We start from the raw sequence: 27,706 nt of genomic DNA on the forward strand, positions 1-27,706 counted from the left end.
CTTGTGGACCGATGATAAAAATGTAGTTAAGAGAGTGTAGTGGAGAAGAGCATGCCAACTGCCTAAGCCTAAACTTGAGCTTTAACTCCATTTTGGATTGCAGTGAAGGTTGGAAATCATAGTATGCACAAGCTCACTCGGTCATTGAGAAATATGCTTTAAGTGCAAACATCTTTGGCCTGAGTAACTCCTTGATGAATCCTTTAAATTACATAATCTGGTCTTGGGCAGTAGTTTGATAAAGCAGTCTTGTTGTTTAGAAACAGGTTCATGGTGTATGACAGCAGATGCCTCCAGTCAAAATGTATTCACTTTACTTCCTATTTATGAATGCTTTTACAGAATAGAGCTCAAATATCTTTATGGTATTCAACCAGTTTGTTGCTTTATCCTTCCATATGGGGATCTATTTTTAAGAAGTAACATGCTTCCTCGTTGCTGGAAGTATGCATATCAGTTGTGAAAATTTGTGTGGTTAAACCAGTCCTCATTGGTTAGTTATCTCAGTTTTTCAGGTGTTGGATCAGATGAATTATGTTTTAAGAACATATGAGCTCATGGCTGCTATGGTGAACAGAACACTTGTTTATAGGAATCTGCAATTCATTGTTCACATAATTAGACTCAGTTGACTAAAGCGCTGAAATTGCTAAATGAGTGGAAGCAGGGCAGCATAATTGTTACACACCGTATCACACATTGCACTTCCTATCAGAACACACATAAATACATTTGACATACCAACTACAAATTCCTGCATAATGGGCCATTTGGCAAGAAGGGAGAGCATGGGAAATTAAATTTGCCTTGGTAATAATATCACATCATCTGCTCTCAAACAAAGAAGGGTAATAATGGATTCAGTTAGACTGTGAAAACCTAATTCCCTGGAAACTGATACATTGCTAACTTCATTCCAGGAAGTTGAAATCTTTCAAAAAATTAACTGCCTGTGCAATTAATTGTCTGAAAGCTTTTACTTTATTGCATGTTGTGTGCGGGCTGGCTTCCTGCATGATGTGCAGTTATTGTGCATAACTGCTGGCTGTAACCTGATATGTGCTCTTCTCTTCCCTATCGCACTCATAAGCTTGGCCACTGTGTAAGTATTGCTCTTGCTAACTCCCTACGGTCTCTGCAGTCTTATGTTCTCTGTCAACTTTCCTTGCTGTAATAACCATACGTGTCACATCATTATAAATAGGGCTGTGTATGATGTATCAGGGCATTTGATTTCAGTACAATTTGTTTTTTCTTCATTTTTAAAGTAAAACTCAAAAAGTGATCTTGGTCCAAGTTAAAATTTAAGGAAATAAATGTTTTTATCATTACATTTTAATTTAGAATTCAATTTAATCAAACTTATATCATGAAATAAACACAATCACTCTGCTTTTTCATTTTATTACTGTCATGCTATTATCATTGTCTGAATATTAATTCATGGTACTACCTGAATTAGCTATGGGTGGGTATTAGGGTTGTAGAAACGTTATATTTCAGTGTACATGTGGGCTGTTTAGACAACTGGGAAATTGTGAGCTCAACTGTTTTATGTCATCTAACTCACAGGATACAGGTTTGTGTGTAGTATGATTGCTGTTGTTAAATTGTTTAAGCCTTGATTAATGGCTCCTGGTAGGGAGAGATTGTTTCATGGCACTGTAGCAACCAGTGAAAGAAATTCACTTAAAGGAAAAGCTCAGGTTTTTAAATATATATTATTTCCATTATTTTTGGTTCATGTTTTTGATTAGCTCTTTTTTTATTTACAATGAAGGATGTTTTAGATACATGACCAGCTGGATTTACAATGGCTGTTATTGTGGTATTCGAGGATTTGTGGTCTAAAGAAAGTACAATTCAAGTAACCCCAAAAGCAACTTGTACAGTTTTGTTTTGTTTTCAGAGCCCTAAAATTAGTCTTAATTTAATTTTAATATCTGTACTATACTGTTACATTTCATATTTATTTTTCAATATCTTCCCAACTCTGAGATTTGACTGTGCTAGTTCTTATCTCATAACAATCACATCTATTACCACGCATGTCTTGCTTCCTGCTAAATTACTGTTTAAAGACTCTAAGTGTAATCTAAATATTTTAAACAACCTACCAACTGGCTCTTTCCAACAGACCCTCAAAAAGAACCCCCTTCTTTACTGGGTGGCCTCTCCACAGTAATCACCCTCATAGTCCAAATCCTTTATATTAGTATAACAACTAATGACAAAAAAAGTATTTTACTCAACTGAAAAGACCAAATGAAATTATCCATACCCCATTGGCATCGTAAAAACACTGACTGTAACATCCAACGATTTATCCCTTTTCCTTGAGAGTTAATTTCTCTATACAATTCACCCCATACAACACGTTTCTTACTTTTGCCTTTACAATATTGTAGTCATCAATTGAAGACCACAACAATACCATACAATGTTCCCCTGTCTTATCATTTTGTTCTGTCCACTTTAAGTGTTGTATTGTGTACCTGTTTTGATGTAAATAAAAAAAGGAAAAGAGAACCCTCCTCTCTTAATTCAGCGTTGTATGTTTTGGCCTGCAAGGTTTGGTAGCTCAGCAATATTAAAAAGGCATTGGTGCTGATGTGGTGCTTTACATTCTCATAAGTGTCCAGCTGTGGAAACATTTCTTACTAAGTGAAGCCAGGCTGGAGGGGAAGTTTATGCCCTGCTGTAACGTTCCCTTTAGTAGTGTGTTGATTAGCAGTAGTGTATTTTCCTCTTCTCTGTCGCATCATTTCCCCCTCTGATCTGCAGTTGAGGTCAGGCGGCTCTCAGGCCTTAGAGGGGTGCATTGCGGAGATTCCCAACGTATCCAGCCTGGACATATCTGACAATGGTGAGATCATTTCTGTGAATGTCTCTTATGTTATCAAGTGAGTCCTACACATTGGTGGTCACTGTGCTGAAAGTGTTCTGAGATTGTAAAAGGAGTTCGATAAATGCAGTCCAGAAACTGTACTGCAACTGTAACTGAATCTGCCTAAGTAAGTCATATGCAAAAATATATAAGCATTGGCTCAATGCTAGATAACATAAAACATATTTAATGTTGCCTTGTCTGTGTGTTGGTGTCAAAGTGGTTAAAGAACCATCATCCCCAGCTGCTGCATTTTGGCAGACAAGGCAATCCAGGAAGTTATTTCTGAGCCTTCTGCTTCCTTTCAGTGTCTTAATAAACACTTGACAGGACATCTGGTTTTAATTACGCTGCTACTAATCTAACTGTTCTGGCAAGTTGTGACTGTGTATTAGCTTAAAGACAGGCCTGATATGCTCTGTCTGTATCTGGCCATAGTGAAACCTTCAGTGCCATTAAGTGTTCCATTTTGTGTTCCATTTTTATGCAGAAAAATGACCATTTCATGTTGTGAACATCTTTAGATGTGAAAACAATAGAATTCCGCATGCTGCAATGGCAATTTACTGTCCCAAGCCAGCTCTTGCTCCACGTGGCTTTTGGTATTGAGTATTCTAATATCATGGATGCAATGCTAAATTTCTATAATTTTTCATGCCTCAGAAAGTCATAATTCTCTTGCACAAAATGGTAATTTAATTTAGCAAAATTAATTAATGTCCACAGAATTATTATGACCATAATCCTATTGTGCTCAAAATAATGTATTTTTTATGCTATAAATTTTTGACACAGCTTTACAAAGTAGACTTGACTGTATTGGTGAATTGGGCAGTTCATGCACGTTGTGGAATAAAATGGGAACTTTTGCTGAAGTATCACATTTGATAACGTAGCCATAAATCAGAAATACAGTGCGGCAGTAAACTTTGAGACTCTCTTTGCTGAGCAAAGTGTGAGTCATTTACTATTATATTCTTCAGGTAGTCCTTCAGTGATTGAACGGGGCTGTTTTTGTTTTCGTGAAGGTTTGGACTCCGACCTGACAACTTTACTGGTGTGGCTTTCAAAAAATCGATCCATCCGGCATCTGTCTCTGGGGAAGAACTTCAACAACATCAAATCAAAGTAAGCACCCGGTCAGGAGCCAGGAGGCTGGTATCAGAGCTGTGATGCGCAGGCTGGCTCAGATTCTGCAGATTATTATTTCGAGCTTTTCTGTTCTCATTTTGAGCCTCTCTGAACCCACAAAGGTGCTCTTGGAGGGAGAAGATACACTGTGTTGGAGTGATCTGGTTAAAGTGTATTTTGTCTGACTGTTGGCATCACTTGCGTCCCAAAGTTTGTACATTGTTTTCTTGTCTTTGTTTAATACAGGAACCTAGCTCCCGTCTTGGACAGCCTTGTGCACATGATACAGGATGAGGAATCGGTGAGTTAACACCTTCAGCTCCTTGACATCTGGGTGGAGCTTGTGTCAGATACCTACCTCACAGACATGGAGCACTTTTCTACTTATAAAGAAACATTCCTGCCTGCATTTTTGATGGCACTAATATTACATTTTTAGTTTGAATCATTTGAATATCCCATCATGCTATTTATAAATAAATATGAGCAGATTGTTCTGAATAAAATATGGGAAGATTCCAAATGAAATGTTAACAAAATTAGGGATGGAATGTTCCATTATATCTCCATTTCAAATTGATTGTTGCTATCACTGACGTGTGTGTCAGACTGATTTCTCTTAAATTTTAACAGTAAACATATATTATTTGGGTTCTAATGTAAGATAAATACACAGGACTCATTGCTGCAAAGCCAGCAAAACCGTTTGTCATTGTTACCACAGTGCAGGCTGTGTTTGATAGCACTGGCCTGGGGCCATGCCGGTCAGGCCAACTAAAATGGAATGATTTCTGTATCAGCTTGCTCTCTGTATTTCACTCTGATAGGATAAGGAGTGTGCTTTCTGTTTATCTGACAGCGCTGGCTGAAATGGTACTAGGACTTGGCTGGCAGCCATTCCAGAGAGGAGTGCTCATTTACTTGCATTGTTTTTGTTAGATTTCATGTATTATGATGTGGTTTTAACTGCTCTGTCAAATACTGTATTGTAAATTCTCTAAATTGACCCCTGACATTCCTCAACAATGCCTGGAAAGGGACGTTCCCATCTCTGAAACTGGAGTCCTGCAATCTTATTGGTTCAAGCAAGCTTTAGCCTGCAATTTTGCTGCCTCCAATTGGTTCACCACCTATGCAAGATTACAATTTGTCAGGAAATTGACCATTGCTTGGTTAATTAGCAATGTGCATCTCAGAGAGTGGGTGGACATAATTACACATCAGTGTCAACTCAATAAGGCTCATGGTACCGTAAGATTACATTACATTACATTACATTACAGGCATTTAGCAGACGCTCTTATCCAGAGCGACTCACACAACTTTTACTTAGCACTTTACATTGTATCCATTTATACAGCTGGATATATACTGAAGCAATGCAGGTTAAGTACCTTGCTCAAGGGTACAACGGCAGTGTCCTTACCCGGGATTCGAACCTACAACCTTTCGGTTACAAGCGCAGTTCCTTACCCACTGTGCCACACTCCGTCCTATTATGGGTGTGACACTACTGTATATAATCTACATCATTCTGTACTTACTGTAATACCGTAAACAAGAATGAATAAAGTCACATCAGCTCAGGATGAATGACTGAACACATTCACAGGCAGAACTAGTGCTGAGGCTGCTGTGAATTGATGTGTCTATTCAATGTATCTGATGCAGGCAGTCCCAATACTCACTACCCTTGCCGCTTGTGTTACACCTGCCAAGCTGAATCTGTTTTCATTTGGAGGACACGGCTTCTGGAGGCCAGGAACCTTGACCTTTGAGAAAATTACAGACCAGGGTTACGGAACCCTGGTTTCTCACTACAAAGTGTGGAGATGGAGGGCTGAATTTATATTCCGGCATCACGTTGTGACAGGCCACTTCCCTGAGAGGTTTGAGCGAAATAGAAGTATGGAAGGAAGGAGATAAAGCTGCTCTCTCGGAGAGAAATAGAACAGCAGAGATAGGACTCGCTATTTGGGAATTATTTGTCCCCACTGGCTTAATCACCATGTCAAATGTGACATTGAAAAGGAAGTTTTCCAGGCTGTGTAGAAGTTTCTGGAAAGAGGAAAGCATAGGAAATGAGGCAAATGCTTTAGATTGGCTACTTTGCTGCTTTTTTTTACTAAAATGGTTTGTTTTAACCATTATGTAATAGCAACAAAGATACTTTTTAACCACAATGTGGTTTGTGCTTTATTTTGTAACTATTAGTGTTTTGTAACCTTTTGTTTTGTAGAGGGAAGGAAAAACTGTGTTGCATTTAGATTGATACTTGTCCTGTGACTGTCAGTTCGCCACTACATATGGTTGTTTATGTATATAACATGGTATTCCACTTATTTGCTATGAATTGTAAATGTATTTTTTACTGAAAGGCCTGACCTTAGTACATGTATCCATGATAGGGAAGTCATTTAGACTGCAGTAATTATGCCCCAGTTCTGTGGGTGGCGTAAGTTTCCAGAATATTCATGACCATGCAACATAAACTATTCTATCAGGTCACATCTTACAATGTCGACCCACCACATACACAGCAGTGTTAATCGAGATGGATGTGCATCAGTCATTTATCAGTGTGTTGTTTACGACCTGGGTAATTACTGTGATTTAACAGCATACAATTTAGCAGCCACTCGTGTCCTGCCAGTGCATAGGAATGGAGATAAACTGAGCTCTCTACACACGTGTGAGAGTCTTACTGCCACAGTGCTGGGGATAAAGGGGGTTTGTTCAGGAAATTTCTTATTTTTTACAGCCCTACACAGTGAAATAATTCCAGACTGTGGTAGTGTTCTCCATTAATTATGCAAATCATTTACACATAACTTTTTTCACTAGTTTTTATGTTTATTTTATGTTTTTTGACTTTGCATTTTTCTCCTTTCAATGGAAAGACTTCTCCATTTTTATTAATTGCATACTGGATGACACAAAGTACATGCTTTTAGTAAATCAGTGTGCTCTAATGTGCAGTTAATAATCAGGTAGGATTGTAGTGACATATTAGGAAGGTAATTGGAAGTAGAGAAACAAATGTAATCTGTACTTTCTCACTAGTAAACCACCACAGCTCTTCATCTTCATACCAGCACAAGATGGCTCCCTCATTAACTGCTTTAGTTTCCATCCTTCCCCTTCGATCCTGACCCAGCTTTTCTCACACTAGCCCGTCTGCATATCTGGCCAGATCCCCCATGCTTCCACGTAGCGTGGGCTGTTGCTGAGGTCATAGTTTGGCTTCTGTGTGGCCGAGGAGTGGGCTCATGGAAACATCCTTACTTCCTCTCTTTTGTCCACCTGACACACAGCCAAATCAAATCATATTTGTTATGCATAGAGAAGAATGCTTGCAGAAGTTATTATGTGGTATATTGCAGTTATAATGCATTATAATGTGGTACAGTGCTGTTGTAATGCAAGATTTGTGCATCTGAACCAAAGCACCCTCACAAACCTCTACCCATGTCTCTCATTCAAGGAGGTTGTGGAGAAAGTCTTTAGCAGCTCTTTGAACTGTGTGAACTGAGAGAATCTTTAGGCAAGGATCTCTGGAATTCATCAAAGTGGATTGTGCAGAAATCCAAGAGGTCTGCATCCAGTACATAGCCTTGAGTATACACGGTATTGAAAGTATCAAGGCTTGTGTTAAACCTACACCTTGCCTGCTGTAATCCACTGACATTCCATAACCTTGTTTGCATTGCTGTGGCCTGTTAATTTTCCAACCCTCAAGAAATCCAGAAAAGCAGAAATGGCAGACTGGAATCATCCCATCAGGATGGAAATCTCAACAGACAGGGGCTGGGGTCGAGTTGAGGAGGAGTGGACGGAGTTGAATGGATGGATAAGAATCAAAGACGGAAGTCAAAAGGATTGTTAGTGCTTAACACTCAATGGATTCACTTATGATTGAGGCCCAGAATGTGACTGGGTCAAATTAATCCCCATTTGCGCACTGTTTAATGAGGGTATCTGATTACCAATGTAATATGAAAGGGCTGGAAATGAGAGGAATCCTGTTCATGATAATCTTGTTGTTCTTACATCGAGGGGCATGTTTTTGCCACAGCAGAATTGTGTTCAGAATATAAATTGGTGTCATGCCGAACTAAGGTCCTAATAGACTGGTGCTCAAAGCAATAACTCAGTTATGTAACATAGAGTAGATCCGGTCTTCTGGAGTGTGTAAGTCTGGATTTAAAATTCCTCCCACCCAGCCACTGACCTCCCTCTCACTGGCGGACTCCAAGCTGAAGAGTGACCTGACCATTGTCCTGAATGCCCTGGGCAGCAACACCTCGCTGACCAGAGTGGACATCAGTGGGAATGGCATGGGTGACATGGGGGCCAAGATGCTGGCCAAAGCCTTGCAGATCAACAGCAAGCTCAGGTGAATCAGGCGACTGTGCTTTCTTGTACCGACTTGTAATGGGAATAGATTTTCTTTGTGTGTGTGGGTGTGTTCTTCAATGTGACTTTTTTTTTTTCAATGCCTGTGCTTCTTCACAGAACGGTCATTTGGGACAAAAACAACATCAGCCCACAAGGCCTGCAGGATGTTGCAGCAGCTCTGGAGAAGTGAGTTTTGTCTGTGTGTGTGTGTGTGTGTGTGTGTGTGTGTGTGTGTGCGTGCGTGCGTGTGACTGTGTGACACTGCTCTTTGTTTCTTTGTTGAGCTGTGGGTGAGGGGTTGCATGCCCAAATGCACACCTGGCCTGGGGTTGCAGCAGTACAGCTGAAGGTGCAATGGGGCTCTAATGAGCTCTCAGAAGAAGGGGATGAACTTATTATGGGAGAAAGGGGCTTATGGCTGGACTGGAGGGTGGGTGGGGGGTGCAGTTGAAACTAGGCAGATGAAAGCTTCCGCCAGAATCAGATGCAACTCCTGGACATGGAATTGCAGAAGCAGCTGTAGCCAGAAAACAGCCCAGAGACTGAAAGGAGGCAAGGAGGAAAGGAGGCGATGAAACAATGTGGGGTTGTGCTGCTTCCTGCTCCAGTGGGAGGGACGAGTCTGTCCGCTCTCCTTTCATGGTTGTGTATTATTCATTCCTCAAAGCAAGAGAAAGACAGAGGGGGTACAAGAGAGAGAGGGGGGTTGAAGGGGGGGGGGGGGGTTATATTGAGCGTGGAGAGAAACAGCCATCAGTACTCATGTGCCGCTACATCTGAAAACCAGATTGCCTCTTTTTACGTTTGGGTATCCGTTTCTAGCATTTTAATTGACGTTTGGCATAATTATTTCAATTCTGGCACTTCCTTTAGACCGTAAACTGGCTGTTACCGAGAAAAAGGCATTCCGAAGCTTATTGGCAGCCGAATCATGGGGTTCCATGGTAACTGCGGGCGAGTTGCGGGGTGGAAGCGGTGGGGGCACACGGGCGGTTGACAGCGGGTGTCTGCGAGCCCTGTTCATCCAGTCTACCTGGGGGCGGAGCCCTTTTATTTTCTCCTCCGGAGTGATTCTTAGGTTTTTGGCCTCATTCCCTGACACACTTTCAGTGGCTGCAGAATACTCAATTGTTCTGAGAGCTGAGTGGGTGAAATCAGGACATGGCTTTTAAGCGACTAAATGCTGCACCCTGCTCTTCAAAAAAGGGTGGCTACCCTTGTAAAGGAGAGGGGGGGGCAGTCTCTGAATAAGAGGGGGGGTGGTGGGGGCCCAGTCTCTTTGTTGTAGCATCAACTGTATTCAGTTCAGCCTGTTCAGTTTGCTGTACAGTCCTTGGTCTCACTATGTAAGATGTCCACTGCCATTTTACAAAGGGACTGGCTTTGTGTCTTATCTCAAGTAAAACCCTATAGATATTAGGCACCATCTATAGGATTTTTTTTCCCATCTCTTCAATATCATGTGTGGGTTCTGCGAGTTGCTTCAGAATACTTGCAAAAAAATAGTGTGGTGTGTGTACACTAAAGTCTGCTGTTGACTTGAATCAGATGTAGATCACCATGTCACTTCTTTTCCTCTTGGCTGGGTGAGGTGAAGTCATTTCCTGTTCCCACTTATGGGGTGTGGAAACCTTTCTTTACCCACAGGAAACAAAAAGCCTCCTTTTCATCTCGCCTGAGGTGTGCACATTCTCTTTGGGTGGCAATTCAGTTTTCCCAGAAAGTCTCCCTTCCAAGTAGTAACCAAACCCATTCCTATTTAGCATCAGTCACCAGGCAGGGTAAAGTTATAGGATAGTAAGGCGGCTGGCTCCATGAAGATGTTGCCATGTTGTATTCTTCATACTGTAATGTCCCTCAGTACAGCTCAAACAGCTATTTCATTTTGCAGATAGCCCTGATTTGAGGAGGAGAAATTAGCATGTGATTTGATTCCTTTCTCCAACAGAAATTTCACGATCCGCTTCATGCCGATCCCCATTATCGACGCGTCCCAAGCTCTGAAGGCCAGCCCTGAAAAGACTGAGGATGCGTTGCTCAAGGTGAGGCGGAGTGCAGGGAGGTTCTGTTAGCTGTGAGACTGCGCTCTGCCAGAGTGGCGTATCTGTAAACTCATTTTAAAGAGCAACAAGAGCTTGTTCACTGTACCGTACAGTTTCATTTAGAAGCTAATTGAATCTGCATCTTTTTGTATCTTGCAATTTACTGAAAGGAATCTACAGTAATGCACATGCTTGAAAATGAGATTCTAAATGTGCCTTTAAATGTAACTAGAAGTAGCTTCCTTTGTACATTTATGTACAGTTACATGGCATTTTCTAAATGTCAGATTGAGAATTACCTGTTTCGGAACCACAAGACCCGTAAATACCTCCAGGAGCAGGCCTACCGTCTCCAGCAGGGCATTGTCACGACAACCACACAGCAGGTGAGCCTTCTGCTTACATTTGCCTGGATAAGTCTATCTATGTCACATGACCGCTGGCCAAAAGTAACGCTCATTGGCCTTACTGTCGTTAACTGATGATTTACTGTTACGTGGATCATATTCTGAATTTAAAGATAGTATAGCTGAAGATATTTATACAAGAAATCCAAAATGTTACGCCTCTTGTTATTCTTGTTAATGTAAAAAGAAATTAAGCATTCATCATTTATTATGGAATGTGGAAATAAATCAGGTCTCTTGGCAGTATTAGGTTAGTGGGGAATCTCTATTTCAGTTAATACTCTTAGTTACCCTGATGCTGTAACTTGCAGGATATTAGTAACTTTATGATTAGAGATTATTTGAAAGTGTTGCTATGTGTAGATATTTAAGGGATGTTTTTAAGAGTTATGCACAATGCTAATGTTTGTGACGTCATGTAACTCACACAAACACACACAGATGATTGACAGGATCTGCGTCAAAGTTCAGGACCATCTCAATTCGCTGAGATATTCAGAGACCGACGCCATTTTAGAGGACGTGAAAATGGCTGAAAACTTTGTGAAGGATGCCAGGAACTCTAAAACGGTGAGTGAAGGGCTTCATACTCCACAAAGGATGCCACCTGTACATAGGTGGTCTGTGGGCTGTTAAAACTTTTTTGGTTGCAAGCATCCACAGTCTGTTTCGCCTATGTGATGGGAGAGTAAAGCTTTATGAATCTCCTACACTGGGTGATGCTAACATGTAGTATCAATTACTAAGTCAATCAGATGAATTCAAAGCAAAGTAGTGTGTTTCAAGTAGGTTATTTGCCAATAGCATGGTACCATTACTCATTTTAGAGGTCATGAAGCCTCGCTCCCTCACAACTAATACCATGGCTAATTTTCCCCTCTGTGCTGGTTTAGAGGTTAAAGGTGAGTGTTTCTACAGTTCTTCTGACCGCTCTCTGCCCCCCTCCTCCACACATAGCTCCTGCCCAACCTGTACCACCTGGGGGCGGCCTCCCAGGAGGGGTTGGATAGCTCATCCTCTAGCCCCATCCAGGAGAAGCTGGAGTCCATGGTTGGAGAGGTGACCAGGGTGATGGATGAACAGTTACAGGTAAAGGGGGTTTTCTGGAGATTAACGAGCATTAGCCTATAAACCAGCATTCCCTCAGTTTCTTTTAAATTTAAGTTTTCTTTTTAATTTAAATTTTGCATGGCTTGTTTAGGACTAATTTATTTCTGTAAGGCTAGGACACAATTAACAATATGTCGATCACACACGTGCTCAGAGGAGGGATGCTTCCATTACTGACTGGTAGCATGGGGGCACCGGGAATTCTGTCGGGAGCATTTACATATGAGCAACTGAAGGAATCAAACCCACTCCACCATGCATTAGATACTTCATCTCCCAACTGTATTTGACATGACATAGCTGAGGCCTGAACTCCAACCTGCTATAGAGTCCAGCCTGCACCTATGGTGAGCGCAGTAGTCCAGTCTTTGCAGTTTCATCCAGAAATATGTTTCAAAGTGCTCACACTGTATTGCATAAGTAAAACAGGCAGTTAGCTGTATGAATAGACTTCCCCTGCAGTTTGTTCCCCTCACATGCATTGGTTTTAACAGTTTTTCCCTGGAGCCATCATCATTTCATGACCTTTTCACAACCTGGGATGACCCCAATTGAAAGATGCTGATGATGTGCACCGTGTAACCACATAGATAATTTATGTCATTAATGTCTTTCCTCAGCCCAAGTGGCTGTCATATTTTATTCAGGGAGTAATTACATTGAATTGCAGAAATGAAAACAAGCATTATGAAGGAGACTGTGTTAGGGTATTGCTCACTCATTTTTAAGGATACATACTGAGTTGAGGGTTGGTTTACAAGAAGGCACAAAGATGTAAATCATGATTACTGTGGGGCGGTGCTCTGCATGACTAAATACTGCACAGTAAGCGCTCTGCGCAGAATTAACAATCATCATGTTGCCTGTAACTACTTGCTCTTGGTGCAATTTGCAGCAGAGTGTTTTTGACCAATGCCACTGCCTTTTGAAGGTTTGGCAAGGTGATTGGCAGAAAGGGCATTGGAGAAGAAAAAGAAGGAAGACAGGAGTAGAACTATAAAACAGATACCTATACTGGGTCGTATAATTTTATGTAAATCACATACTTTGTCGAGTATTACAAATACAGATAGAGGTGAGAAAGTAGCTTAATATACCATCCATATATGGCCGGTAACTCAGAGGTTTCATGCAGTTGCTCATACAGTTATGAAAGGGGAAGATATAGTCATTTGACTGGGTCTCTATCTGACTGTGCCGGTGCAGTGCGGGGGCCACTGAAGGAGTACGAAGAGCCTGTGATTGGTCGCGCTAGCCCATGGAATGCGGTGTCTTTGGAACGCAGGGCTAGTAATATTTTTTAAAAACCCTAGGAGCAATTTTTGTTTTAATTCACTCAAGAGCCAGTTAGTTACAGTATCTCGCTTTCAACTTTTATTTCAATTTAAGTGTTTTCTCTTTGAATCCTGCAATGTTACCCGCAGCTATGTAAATATTATGATCAATAAAAAACACAAGTGCCAGAAACCAAAAGACAATTGGCTCAAAGAAAGCGGAGTAATTTTGTTGTGGTTCAAGTCTGGGTCATCGCCTGTTGTTTAAAATTTTTTTTAAAAAGTCCTTGGATTATCTGCATTTATAGAAGGCAATGTATTATTTCCCCTTGCATTTTTGCTCTTTTTTCTGCACAGAAACCACAGAATCCTGGGATAACACAACCACTGGCATGTACTTGCTTTTCATATTTGCCTAGGATGTCGCAGTAGTGGGAGGGGCGTACAAATATGATTTTAGCGTAATTGGAAGGAGCAGACACGGCAGCCTTGCTGCCCTTGGCAGTTCAGTGCATATCAGTGCATAGTCTACTAATGTTTTTTCTTGGGTTTTGGGTCTTTGACATTGTTGGCAGTGAAATTAACTTAGTGGTAATGCAGGAATGGCTGCGTTTAGAGGCCCCACCAGGATGCATTCAATAAAGGCTGCTTTTCCCATTGAAACGGAGCGAGCGCGGTGTTCTTTGTGTGGGCGCGCACTTCCCTTGGGCCGCTAGCTGAAATAGAGCGTGGTACGCACTGGCGGCGCGCATGGGAGGGGGAGACCAAGACCGCTGGCCGGCTCCCGTGAAATGCACTTTGATAAACATGCATGTAATTTCAGATAAGGGAAGTTGAGCGATTTTATTTCATCCCTAAACTTCTAAACCCTGAAATCCTCTGGAGAGCTAGTGAAAACTGGACTCTACAGTTCTCTCTCTCTCAGCAAAACCCCAATGTCAGGGCTTGGTTCTGGATGCTTTCATTTCTTTTTAAAAAAAAAAAAAGGTTTCATTTAAAATCAAATAAGTTGCACAACTCAACCATGTGGCGCCCTGATGCTAAATTTGAAAACTGAATGATAAACCTACTTCAGCATTTAGTTTCTCTATCTGCTTTTAATCCTTATATCTTTGTCACCTGTATGAATCAAAATTTAATGAAAATTGTCAGGGGGCGGGGGGGGGACTGAATATCAAATTTTGACACATAGTGAGTACATGCGTTTCTGTTCGTCAAAATCAGTTTCTGCAGAAACTGCCATTTACAGTACTGCTGACAATAATAGAAAGTAGAAGTGTAAACTGTTTTATTCCCTGTTAGTGCTTATTCCTTTTTAGGCATAAGACGCAAAGAAATGGCGTTATATCTGCCGGATGGAAAGTTTTGAAATTTGTGTAGTGTGTCATATTTGGTAATAAGATAAGGTAGTCTCCACTGTTCCCACTGTTGTTTTAACTCTGGTGTTTGTAAAGTGTTGGCAAGACGTACTCTCTATTGCGAAGGAGTTACCTGAACTTTATCTCTACAAGTACAGCAAATGCTTTGGTGACCTAGAATGCAATTAAGTGTCACCAGAGGTTTGCTAATATTTTTGAATAGAAATTTATAAGAAGGATCTGATACATTTCACATATTTTATAGTGCAGGTGAACTACTGGGATGAAGTGCACATAAAACACAGAGTGGTGTGATTACTGTAGGTTTATAGAGTGCTGAGTGGCATTCATGCCCACTCAACTCCACTCACATACTCTAGTCTGAGGTCTAGAATGGGTGGTAAAATTCTGGTTAAATGACTCCATTCCTACAGAGATTGTTGTAGTCGACAGTGTAATACTGTTGTATTGTTGGTAAGATGAGTACACTCCTCTGTTCCTATCGAGATTGTTCTAGTCTACAATGTAGTACTGTCGTATTGTTGGTAAATGAGTACACTCCTATGTTCCTATCGAGATTGTTGTAGTCTACAATGTAGTACTGTTGTATTGTTGGTAAGATGAGTACACTCCTCTGTGCCTGCAGAGTTTGTTGGAGTCCATGGTGGACACGGCTGAAGGGCTTTGCCCTCACGTGATGAAGAGGCCCAACCTGCGGCAGGATCTTATCAAGGCCAGCACAGGCAAGATGGTCATCCCAAGCTCTTTTGTCAAGGATACACTGTTGCAGCAGTCTGGTATCGACATCATCAACAAGATCAGGTGACCCCACTCTGTTGTCTGTCGATGTGTTAAATCAGCCTCTCTTGGAACTTATGTTGTCACACTTCTGTTTTTTTCATATTGTGTTTTTTTTGTGACCTGACAGCTGAATTCATGCTGTCTCTCCCCTTTTATGTTCCCCTTTCTCTGTGTCCTTCTCTCTCCTTGTGATTTTTACGTGCAGTGAGGTAAAGCTGAGCTTGGCGTCCTTCCTCTCAGACCGTGTCGTCGATGAGATTTTGGAGGCTCTTTCACGTTCTCAACACACATTGGTGAGTCTCTCTTTCTCTCTCACACTCTCTCTAACACACACACGCACAGTATAGAGTGAAGTTAGTGCATGATGATCTGTCAAAACATCTTTCAGGTATGACCAGTGTTCCTGTTCATTTGAGCTTACATCAGGACTCAAATTTGTAGAGCATTTCAGTGAAGGATTGAGTCTTATCACTGAGGAATATTAAGTCATGCAGACTTAGTACAATTTTTATCTCTGCAACTCATGGTGAAGGCCACAGGGGAGGTATAATAACATAATAATGATTATTTTTCTACAGTGATTCTGAAATTCTCTTAATGACCTTTTATTAAAATATCAGCACCTCAGACTTACTTTAATGTGGTTGAAGTCATGTAAATGCCATGGATTGTAAGAAGGTGTTTAGGTCTGTTCAAAATATAGATTTTTTAAAGTTTAACAGTGAATGTATATTAGTTTATATTATTTCCATAATAAAAGGGGTGATATCTTTAGCTTCACACCGAATGGCTAAATGGTACTGCAGTTACACTTTCATTCCAAGCTAGGAGCGGGGGCAAGGGGAAAACAATCTGTTATAAAGACTGAAAAGCAAGGAGTGGAAAAGTGTGGTAAAGTTGGCTCTGCTCAGACGTGGGTTCAGGTGACCTATATCAGTGGTTCAACAGATATAGGACTAAGGAAAAATTGTGTAAAACATACTTTTTCCATAGACATTAAAAGGGCACTCGCTGGCACTAGTTTCCTGTATTCCACTACAGTACACAGTGATTATACGGAACTATACTGAGCTGTATTTTAATAAGGGGTGAGTCACAGAAAAAGTGTCTGCTCATTAAGTGAGGTGTGGTCTCAAATAATTTAGAACTACTTACCTAAGGTGGTCTCCATCCTTCCCACCCCGTACCCTCAGGCGGAGCACTTGGCCAGGAAGGGGCGCCCCCTCCTCCACCAGGAGTCCGTGGAGGCAGAGGCCCCGGAGGAGAGGACCCCCAAGCGGGCCGCCATGGAGCTAACGGAACCGGAGCGGCTGGATGACCTGGAGGCGTGCATGGTACGCTGTCCCCCTCCCGCTGGGAGGAGCCTGCTTGCCACGCCCGATTCAGACGCTCTAGGATGTGCTGTAGGCATCACAGAGAGGCATCACTGAACAGAGAGGGCAGGACTTTGTGGTGGAATCACTGCACGCTCCTCCTCCTTGCTCTCCGCTGATTTGTGCAATCCCTCATTTCCTTCACACCGTGTGATTGTGGAGTCCTCTGGATTCTGGAGTTTGGGAAGGTGTTCTCTGCTGTTTCTGATAAAACTGAGCATGGTTTGGGAAGGTGTTCTCTGCTCTTTCTGATAAAACTGAGCAGGGTTTGGCTTTGACCTCTGCTCTGAAGGAGGTCAAATGAGTGCACTGCAGTTTCACGTAACTACACTGGAATTGTGTGAAAGCCAGTCAAAATGACTGATGCATTTGCAAATTCAGTTTTTATACTGCTTTTCCCATGTGTCTTTAGGGTTCTGTGATGTGATAGATCATTATTGCACGTTAGCAGCAGTTAGGGTAAATGCACTGCTTGAAAAAATAATTTTGGAATATTCTCCATAATTACTTCCACTCTTTATAAATATGAGCAAACATGGCTTTATAAAAGAAAATAAGTAATGGGCTGTATGAACAAAAAAATGGGAAAAATGCCACATTTGATACCTTTTCATGCTGGTATTTTTATAGCAATTTCCATTTAACTTATTTGCATTTTGTAATGGCTTCTCTATGCTATTTTTCATTCATGCTGTCGAGTGCGACAATCGTGCCAAGTTTTAAATTGTTATGATACATGCGCAGGAATTTGCATGTTGAATGCGGAAGAGCCAAGTGCCTATTATTTAGCTATTTAGGCTGTTCTAGCAGAAACTTGATTTAATTTAAACTACTTTAGGTAAAGGTTGAGGATAAAAAATTGTGAAAGTGAGCATATCGACTTACATCGTATTTACAGTCTGACCTCATTACCTAATGTAACCTCCTTCTCTTCATTCCCTTATTTCTTGCGGATGATGTCGCTAACAGTAAAACTTGTAAAATGTAGCCATATCTGTTGACACATTTTCTTTAAAATTAGGATAGATATGTTGTTCAATATTACAACGTTGGACTGCTCTGCGCTTTGTCTCTAGGCAGTCTTCTTTCTCCAAATTACCCTACTGTTGGATTATCTTCAGTCTTCAGTCTGTTCAAGCCTGAAGACTGATGGCCATTGCAAATTTGTCATTTTGAAGTATGGTTGGGATCATTGTCTTGCTGAAAGATGCATTTGTGGCCAAGTTTGAGCTTCCTGGCAAAGAGAACCAGGATTTTAGTTGATGTTTCCTTTGACTTTAAAAAGAAGCCCAGATGCATAACAAATCCATAACATCAAAGATCTACCCAATATTTATCATATTTTGAATGTAGCCCCCTTCTTCAGATGTCAAGCTGTGACTGACCATCACTGGTTCTAATCGAATGGAAATGTTTGCAAGCCCTTTATTATTCAAATGTTCAGAGACCAGAAAGACCCTGCCAGACTTATGGTAATGTTTCAAATGTTAGTGCTTCCTCATAAAATTCTGATGCGTTGGTTGCTGCACCTTTTAATTTTTAGTTTTAGTGATTTGTCATTCATGCTGGTTTAGTCTGTCAAACATTTTTCGTAAAAATGTTAATGTTACTATTTGAATACAAAATATTACATTTATTTACTTTTTATTAAATGTGGCTATTGAATGCGGTTTCCTTGATTTAGCAAATGTTCTTGTTTATTATTAATGAGATTTTATTGTACCACTATTATAATTTATAAGCACTTTAAAAAAAAAAAAAATGTATTATTATGAAGTCTAATGTGCTGTTACTGAGTGAGGTAATCTGGTATCTAGCCTACTTCCTATCCATAGCTGGTTCTTGCACTATATTGACCACATAAGTTTCAGTGTTAAACTTTGTGCTTAAGCATTTGTTTTTAGAAGCACAGTTAACTAGTGGCAAAATGTTCACTGTTTTGGACACAGTTGTATCTGGGCTTACATTATGCAGATTATCACATTATGAATCACTGTAAAGTGAGTACTGCAGTACCGATTAATGAACCTGAATGAATCAGTGGAATATGTGAAGTGTGGTTGGACTGAGTACTGCCTCTTTTTGATTCAGTGAGTTCTGAAGGCCATGGTAATCACAGTGACTGAGACCTACTCATTCTTGCTTCCACTATGGTTAACGACTCCCCCTCTCCTCAATGCACTGTATTGAGTGGACTCAGATCCCTGTCTTTGTCTGAGCTGATGCAGCAGAGCTTGCTGCCGCGCTTGTGTAGATTCTCCATAGGAAATGATGTAGAACATCAAGTCTGAGTTATTATCCTGCTTTTAAACCAACTAGGGTTTTCCTTTGTCTGGTTAACCAGCCTGACATGAATGGTCTGTAATAGATCAAACCATACTCCTACCAGAGGGACTCTGATAAATTGCAGTCTGTTACAAATTGCATTCACGAGTGTGTCCCTGGCCTCATAATTCTCTCTCAAGTGCAGAAGTGCTGGATTCTCTTTGGTGCGGGAAGCGGTGGTGAGGTGGTTATTTATTAATCAGCCCGTCCAGCGCTCTCCCAGTAGTATCAGTGCTTTTAATGTGCCCTTTTCTGCGCTTTGTATCTTTCCCCACAGAGGCAAAATGCTAATTCTGCTCCACAGCTCACATACAACGACCAATCAACACACCATATTCATGTAAAAATGCTATGCATTTATGCACAGGCTCTGAATGCTGCTCACCCTTCCCTAACCCCCTGGCTAGGCTTAGCCACGTGCTGTTTGAACAAACAGCATTGGGAGTCCCGCTGCCGCCAGGCTCGTGAACCTGAAACGAGGCGACGCTCCGATTTATTGTGTTGCGCGTATGCACGCTTTCATCTTGTGATCTCTGCGTGCTTCACGGCGAGGGGTGGAAAATCCCCTCAACCTCCACCACGTGTAGCATCCACCTGGGGAACGTCTCGGAGGATTTAGGTCAGCAGCGAGTGGATGTTGGGCTGGCCACCTGCCTCTGGTTACACAAGCGGGGCCTCCAGGCAGGTCATTCTCTCCCTCTCTGTGTGGAAAAGGTGAACTCATTATCGGGAGGCTATTACATGGCTGAGTGCTACCCGGCGCAATCAGTGTGTTTTTAACAGTGAGGCGTCTCATTTTTGCTGGATACCCTCAGAGTACCCCAGGTTCAGGATAATTGTACTGAATGATCTCCTCAGCTGGGGGGTGGGGTGTTCCAATTCTATGTTCTGAGTTTAGCCTCCCCTCACTTTGGCTGATAGATCTGTGTCTTACAGTACAGTAAAAAGGAAGTGGGTTTCCCATTGCAGTCAGTCCTTCAGAATGGAAGATTTTATAAAAGTTGTTGAGACACACATATATTCCTTTTTATCTCTGAGAGATGTCAATATTCTAATATCTTGTTGTTTTATGCACCTGGAATTACGAGGTTGTATGTTTTCTTTTTATATTTAAAGGCACCACAGAGCACACAATATGTCAATGGGCCTTACAAGACTGGTGTGCCTGGGTCGTCCAAGCATGCACTTTTCCTGGGTTCAGTATTTCTTGTGTATTTAGAAGTCTCTGTGGGGGATACGCTTCAGTCCAGAAGGCATTACACAATAGGGAGATCATAACGCTTTAAATGTGCTTTAAATGTGCTTTCCAAATGATTCATGCTTCTCATATCTGAGCCTCAAATGCTACAGTGTACGGACATGCCCCTCAGCTAAGTTAGATCTCTGGCTCTGTTCAGTGAAAGTGCTGCAGATGGACTGTGTGTCATAGGAGCTCATTAGCTCAGTTGGATGCCCGTACTGTACCTCAAACATTCTGTCTCACACCGACATTGTTTTCTGTGGATGGACAGAATGATTCTCTGGTAGGTGGCAAAGGAGGCATCATTACCGCTTTTTAGGGTGATATCAACGTTTATATTTCATGATGGATCCAATTTCCCAATTACAGTTTATTTTGACATTAAAATAACATGATGAATATTGACATTTTTAGTTTTCTTGTAAAACTGTGTTTTACCCAGTCTTCAAGGTTGTAAATCATTGACACCTGTTAATTGGCCTTCAAATCGTTAGTGTACGCCAAGATTATGATTGAATATACATGAACGCATGATTTGATGAGGTGTTTGGCCTGAAAGATGCCTTTTTTACGTGGGAGAGTCATGCTGCGTGCAGTGTTGCATGCTGGGCCTTTGTCTCTGCGTCTGTGTTTCTGAGCCAAACGGCGGCTTCCATGGTCCACCGCCACTTCTTTCTTCCTTTTCACTCTGGGACCATGGAGCCTCACTGTCTTCTCTCCTTCTTCCTCTCCTCCTCTTTGTCCTACACCTTTGCTTTTCTTTCTCTCCCTCCTTCCCTCCCTCCCTCCTCCTCTCTCACCCTTTGCCTCGTGGAGACTCTTTGCTGCACCAGCGTAAGTAATGCTCGCGCTCTCTGCATCGTGGCTTTTGCCTGCTCCACCGTAGCTTCTGCTGTAGCACAGAGCCAAATGCTGCTCAGACCCCCACCCCAAATGTCACGTTCTCTGGGCCATCGAAATCTGGCAGCCCAGCGGGGAGGCTAGCTAACCCTTCCCTCTTGTTCCTGGCAGACACAAACTCACTTCTGAGGTGGATTTACTGAGGTGGATTTAGGAGCTCTGCGTTAGTCAATTTGTTTCATAAAAAAAGCTATTGGGTTGTGTTTGCCAAAGGAACAGTTTTTTAAATATATATCTTTTTCACGTTGAAAGAGGTGGTTCCATATGTCTGGTAATATTGGTGTGTGGGGGTCTGAAGTTGGACATTTTGTGATTTGAGAAGTGTTTGTCACCCACATTGTTGTTCTGGTACAGCATTGTTGTGGATATGCAGTAGAATGTGTGCCTGCTTTCTAAGCACCCTGTATATAATAGCAACACATTCACTGTCTGTGTCATCAGGAGGAGAGCAGGGCTTGAAACCGATCACTGTGGAATTTCATTATCATTAATCAAGGTCCTTGTGCTGATGACTTTTTTCCCATTGAGTTTGGAGCACTGAACCCCGTTGTATGCAGACCTATAGCGTTAAACTTGGTATGAATGTGGAAGCAAATACCCACTGAAATAGCTAGTGAAGCTGAGTAAATTACCTGCCGTCAGTAAATTTACCTTCACTTGATTGATGAGCAGGTGTTTCTTTCAAGCCCTGTTAGTACATATTTGACTAAATTTATTTAGCCAGTTATGTCATTTTTCAGTTGATTAAAAACCTAAACCCTTTTTTCTGTATCAACAATCATATTTTCATTTCATTCTTATATTGAGGCTCAGAACAAAAGTGTTACATGGTATATGGTCACCATTTTTGACATTAATTTGACTTTCATTGAACAATTAAATGTTCTGTGGAACAAGTTACATGAGGCCCTGGGTACTATAGTACACCTAAGACAAGCTGGTGAAAGCTGATGTGTCCCAGCTGTGTTACATATCTGAGATGCTGTTCTACATTTTAGTGCTGTTGTTTTACCCCGCAACTTAGTCCAAAATGCAAACAAGTTTGAAGTGCTGTTACGTCATTTTAGTTTCTCTCGTGTGATTTCATTATCTCATTGTTGTCACTCTTAGGGTGAAGGCTGTTATTATTTGTTGAAAGAAAATTGTGTGGGTTATAATGATGCATGAAATGGGGAAATGAGGGACAAGTTTGGCTATTTTTCAACGAAACATCCAAAGAGAGCAGTGGAGGCACAGTGCGATGTTTGTGTGGGATTGTTTTTAGTTTGCATATTAACAGGTTTGTGGGTTGAAGCGCAGCGTGGTGGTTTTATCTAACTGTAAATGATTTGTCAATTGTTGTTCACGTGGCCACGGGGCTTTGACATCATAACAAGGAGTCTTTGTGCAGTTTCTTGGTGATCAAACTGCTGGAAGATCATCTCTGTTGCTATAACTTATCAGAGAGGTGACCAGTTCCCTTTTCACTCTCATTGTTTTAAAACCCTGTTTAAGTTCCCACGGATGCAAGTATTGCTGCTTTTTCCTTTCCTTTTCCTTTAAAAATAAACAAACGGCTCCAAATAAAATGGAGAAACCCCTTAAAATGTCAAGCCCTTGGAGACAGGGCTGGCCTATAGCCTTAAGGACATCTTCCTGTATCTGTGGTGAAGTCACTTGTTTTCCAGTTTGGATTGCAGAAGTTGCTTTGCCCCGATTTGCATGTTTTTTATGTTATATACTCCATGTACACGTATTTGTTAGACCATTCCTGCGGTCTAGATATCGGTATGTTTTTCACAGAGGGTATTCCATTTCGAATGATACTTACCACAAGGGCTATTTCTGTGCAACTATTTCAGACAGACTGAATTGTCATGAAAGGGCTTGACTTCCACAACAACAGACTTGGGCAGCTGGAGAGTCTGGGTATACAAGAAGTTTATTGGGATTATTGTGCAACATGGTGCAGTTCTCAGAAAATGAGATCACTGTCTAAATAAAATGGAAGTAAAATTTTAAAAAATCTGGCTGCTCTTTCCTCTTAGTGGTTTGGATCTGGAGTGTGGTTTCTGATGTTCATAAACATTGGGGATGGGAGAAGCTGGAGTAGATGGCAATTGAGGGGAATGTGATGTCTTCGGCTGTGAAGCCACAGGGAAAGTCACACCCAGCCGAATGAGCACACAGCCTTGTTTATGCGTGCGTGTCCCTGCACAGTCTCCTCCTGCACCTGGACGTATGCTGACTGAGGGTTGCTAATGGCCGTGATGTCACCGGTCTTTTTTTGAGTACTCCAATGAGCTTTGCTGATGCATATGTTTCTGCCGCAGATGACCCCGAAGTCCAAGAGGAAAAGCATTCACAGCAGAATGCTGCGGCCCGTGTCTCGAGCTTTTGGTGAGTCTGAGCCGCAAATGTACACACTCATACATGCAAACTTGCACCCACTCAAATACGTCAATGCAAATATATACGCATACACACGTGCACGCTCATGTATACACAGCTGCACTCATGCAAACGCTCTAGCACTAAAGAGCACACAGCATATATTATGAGTAAATTGGTTGCTTGGCTGTATAAAACACTGACTTTAACACCTTGACATTTATATTTGTATAAATATAAATTAAAATATTCTGTATTAAATGTACATATCATGCATGCATGCATGCATTCACGCACGCACACACGCACACAATATTGGAGTGATGATGACTGAGGAAACTAACTGTTGCTATCTGGTTCATCTACATTATAGACTCCAACGGGATAGATATATCAACATAGAATATCAATTAATTGGATTTATACCAATGTGGAACATAACTTAATTACATAATCATTCACTACTATTGTTGGAAGTTGTATCGTTTTTCAGGCATGATGCATGGCTGTTTGCTTTTATCACACGATGAATCGTGAAAATCATTATTGTTTCAAGATGCTTCAAACCCTTGCATTCGCTGTTGAGTACATTATACTAAAATGGCATTTAGATAGTTGATACAGTAGACACACTACTGTGTGTCTTGTAGAGGATGTGCATTGTGACAGAAACACCCAGAGTAATGTTATAATTCTGCCATTTGTGGGAGTATCTGCCTAACCCATGGACCTGTGAGAGATCTCGGCTCAATGCACTTCCTGACAACTAGATTGGTTTTCTTTGCATGGTTCAAGGCCTTTGCCATTAGAGCAGTGTTATGGATAATGAAATGCTTTGAGCTGTCATTTAATAATTATATGGTAGCATCCACACTTTACAGAACAATGATGCCCTCCGCAGCCATCGTACCATAGAGCTCTTCTGTGCAGTCCCAGGAAGGAAAGGGAATTCCCACCCACACATTATGGAAAAAAACAAATCTAGTGCTAAGGGAAATTAATTGTGGTAGTTTAAAGATATCTGCAGAGATCTGCACTTTTATCTCATAGTGTGATCACGGTTGGCGGCTATGCTCTGGGCTCTGATTGGTTATCATGTTGTGTCTATCAGAAATGGAGTTTGACTTGGACAAAGCTCTGGAGGATGTGCCCGTCCACATGGACGACCCGGCAGCTGCTCCTCCAAAGCTGGAGAAGAAGACTTCTGGAGGGATGGGAGAGCTGCCTTCAGAAGAGTGCAAGAAGCTCCAGCACTACACCAAACTGCGGCCCAAAAGGAACAAGAAGAAGCAGTCCAGTAAGGTCCCTGTAAGTTCCCCCACTTTGAAAGTCACTGAGCTCTTCAATATGACCCATTCTATTGCCAGTGTTTATCAATGGAGATCGCATGGCTGTATGCTTGATTTTATGCACCTGTTAGCAATGGGTGTGGCTGAAATAGCTGAAACCACTAATTAGAAGGGGTGTCCACATAATTTTGGAAATGTAGTGTTTATATATATATCCGTATATATACAAAAGTAAAAGCACACGTTCAATCATGCAAAGGAAATTGATATAAGATATAAAATGGCAGTTTCTGTTCTATATTGTTATAGCATGTCCTTATCCAGTTTAAGGGTTTGAGCTGTTTTCAGTTTTCACAAGCACAGATGGCCTCAACTTCATCTGTCATTATGTCTTAGTCTATAAAATAACTGCAGCTGTACTGTAAATGTAGCTGCAACCTATCGTTCTACCATATATTTGGAAATTTTTTGGCACTGCTTGTATGTCATGTATTTGGACATTGTTTGGAACTGCCTGGATTATATATTGCCTGCATTATATTCTGCTTCTTTGTTCTGTATTTCAGCACTTAACCAGCACCACCTCACAGGAGGGTGAACAGAATGGCATTATGGGAAGGGTAGATGAGGGAGTAGATGAATTCTTCACCAAGAAAGTCACAAAACTGGACACCAAGTAAGTGTTGGAATATCATGTAACATTCGGTCTGTGGGGTGTTTGTTTTTTATGGGTTTTTTTTTGGTAGATGGTTACTTTATGAGGGTTGACTTCCATTTATATTACATCAGAGTCCATGATTACTGAGAATTTTTCATGACTCTTACTCGCACTCTTATTACTGGTTATGCTAGTGATTGTTTTTTGTGTGTGGAAGTAGAGCATAGACGGTTAACTTGCTAAATGTTTTATGTACAAAGAATGTAATGCTGGCTGTTACAGCTATCCTGATGTTTATGGTGTAAGGAGTAAGGCTTTAAGGTGTAAGATCACAAATATGTTATTATAATGTTCTTAACTGAACATGCTGATGTAAAAATCTTTAATGTTCTAGAACACTGTAGTGGAGTGTAATGGATGAGATGTCTGGTGTCCAGATACTTTTGGCCATGTAGTGTGCATTAAAACTTAATTGTATAAACCAAACATTAATTTATTTGAAGTCTGGAGACTGGCTTTCCAGAGAAGTAACTGATTAGAAGTGCAGTGCAATTTATAACAACTATGAACTTATTTGAACTTATTTAAGCTCACGAGGGACTTTGACTGATGAACGCATTAATTGCACATTATGTAGGGTAAGACATTTGACCAGCCGTTTTAGTGAAATCAGTTCCCCAGCCACCTGGCGGCCATTTGTCTCCGAGTGTCCTGTGGTGGGAGGCTTGCAGAAGCTCTTTCTTGGTATGCCAGACCTGTGTAACGCAGTAGGGCTGATCTTTGTTTTCCAGACGTCCCTCCCTGAAGAGCTCAGACTCCCAGGACGGAGAGAAGAAGCGCGACACGCGCAAGGGTGGCTTCCTCAACCTCATCAAATCCCGCACCTGCAAGTCCTCCGACAAGAGCCAGGCGGCTTCTCCCCAGCCGACGGCACCCGTAGCAACGGAGGAGCCCTCCTCGCCCAAGGGCCCGGTCAAGGGCAAAGAGGCCAAAGCCCCGCCCACGGACTACAGCAGCAGCTCGGACCGCTCGGAGGACCTGAAGACCCCCGACTCCATGGACGAGCACTCGGAGGGTGACGGCAAGGGCAGCCCCCAGGGAGGCCGCCGTTACGGTGTCCAGGTCATGGGCAGCGGCCTGCTGGCAGAGATGAAGGCTAAGCAGGAGAGGAGGGCAGCTAGTGTCCATAAGGTCTGTACCAACCAGCCAACTAACCAATCAGCTCCATTACTGCTCCACTCTAGACCCATCAGCCAAGCGACCAATCAGCTACATTCCTTCTGTAGTCTGCACATTATCCATGAACTAGCCATCCAGTCAGCTGCATTCATCCTGTAGTCAGTACCTCCAAGACATCCGTGGAACTGTGCTGCCTCACAGTATACTCAGTATCTTGTGAGGCAGTATCTTGTGAGGCAGCGCAGCACCGCGGGTGTTAAACAGTGCTCTCACGGCAAGTCTTTTCATCATGTTTTTTTATTCTTGAATTTATTTGGTGCGTCAAAGTCTAATGTGAGATCCATTGTTGTGTACCTTGAACAGCAAGGGAAGTTCCTTTGCAGTGTCAGGTACACAATCAGCTACATTCATGCTCCAGATTCTTGCTCCAGGCAAAAGCTTCTGTACGGGGCTACAGAGGTATCAGTCTTATTTCACTTTCTCCACAGTGACCTCTGCTTGTGCATTACTACAAAATTGACTGTTGCTTAACTCATTGTAGCATAATTTATTTGTGAGGGCCAATTTACTTTTGTGCAGAGGTAGAAGTATGACTGTACCATGTCAAAGATGCCTGTTAAAAATGTTAAATCCCAAATATAATATTTTTTATACATTTCACTTTCCATATTTAGCATGTGTGTGTCAATGTCAACCTAAACTCAACCACAGCCATATTTCCCAGCACTTTTCTTAATCATAGGGCTTGGTTCGCTACTTGATCTGTCACAGGGAACTTGACTGTAATTGACAGGATTGATGATTTTAAATGTAGAGATGATTATAGCCCTTCTTGTTGCATTGGGTATGAGAGTGTTCATTATGAGTTCCTGTTGCTCTTGTAAGCCGTTGAATGCACTTATCTACTGTTAAGAACATCTGCTAAATGAATGGAATGGAATGTCTATTTTTCAGGATTGTGTGG

The 27,706-nt window shown here is 41.6% G+C and overlaps 1 protein-coding gene across 5 annotated transcripts in view; it reads left to right on the top strand.

Moving 5' to 3' along the window:
- LOC118233107 (F-actin-uncapping protein LRRC16A-like) overlaps positions 1 to 27,706 on the top strand; it is a 104,795-nt gene that overhangs the window by 63,354 nt on the left and 13,735 nt on the right. For 2 of the 5 annotated variants that reach the window (XM_035428468.1, XM_035428503.1), the window contains exons 18-35: positions 1,091 to 1,102; positions 2,785 to 2,866; positions 3,916 to 4,015; positions 4,265 to 4,319; positions 8,242 to 8,414; positions 8,534 to 8,602; positions 10,365 to 10,458; positions 10,746 to 10,844; positions 11,307 to 11,435; positions 11,823 to 11,954; positions 15,254 to 15,429; positions 15,614 to 15,701; positions 16,602 to 16,742; positions 21,163 to 21,180; positions 23,559 to 23,625; positions 24,728 to 24,924; positions 25,472 to 25,581; positions 26,355 to 26,754. In XM_035428468.1, coding sequence (XP_035284359.1) covers positions 1,091 to 1,102; positions 2,785 to 2,866; positions 3,916 to 4,015; positions 4,265 to 4,319; positions 8,242 to 8,414; positions 8,534 to 8,602; positions 10,365 to 10,458; positions 10,746 to 10,844; positions 11,307 to 11,435; positions 11,823 to 11,954; positions 15,254 to 15,429; positions 15,614 to 15,701; positions 16,602 to 16,742; positions 21,163 to 21,180; positions 23,559 to 23,625; positions 24,728 to 24,924; positions 25,472 to 25,581; positions 26,355 to 26,754 — 2,142 coding nt within the window. The remainder of the gene's footprint in view (positions 1 to 1,090; positions 1,103 to 2,784; positions 2,867 to 3,915; positions 4,016 to 4,264; positions 4,320 to 8,241; positions 8,415 to 8,533; positions 8,603 to 10,364; positions 10,459 to 10,745; positions 10,845 to 11,306; positions 11,436 to 11,822; positions 11,955 to 15,253; positions 15,430 to 15,613; positions 15,702 to 16,601; positions 16,743 to 21,162; positions 21,181 to 23,558; positions 23,626 to 24,727; positions 24,925 to 25,471; positions 25,582 to 26,354; positions 26,755 to 27,706) is intronic. The other 3 variants (XM_035428485.1, XM_035428477.1, XM_035428493.1) reach the window with 3 other exon arrangements.

Source organism: Anguilla anguilla, chromosome 1 (genome assembly GCF_013347855.1).
Source record: "Anguilla anguilla isolate fAngAng1 chromosome 1, fAngAng1.pri, whole genome shotgun sequence".
NCBI lineage: Eukaryota > Metazoa > Chordata > Actinopteri > Anguilliformes > Anguillidae > Anguilla > Anguilla anguilla.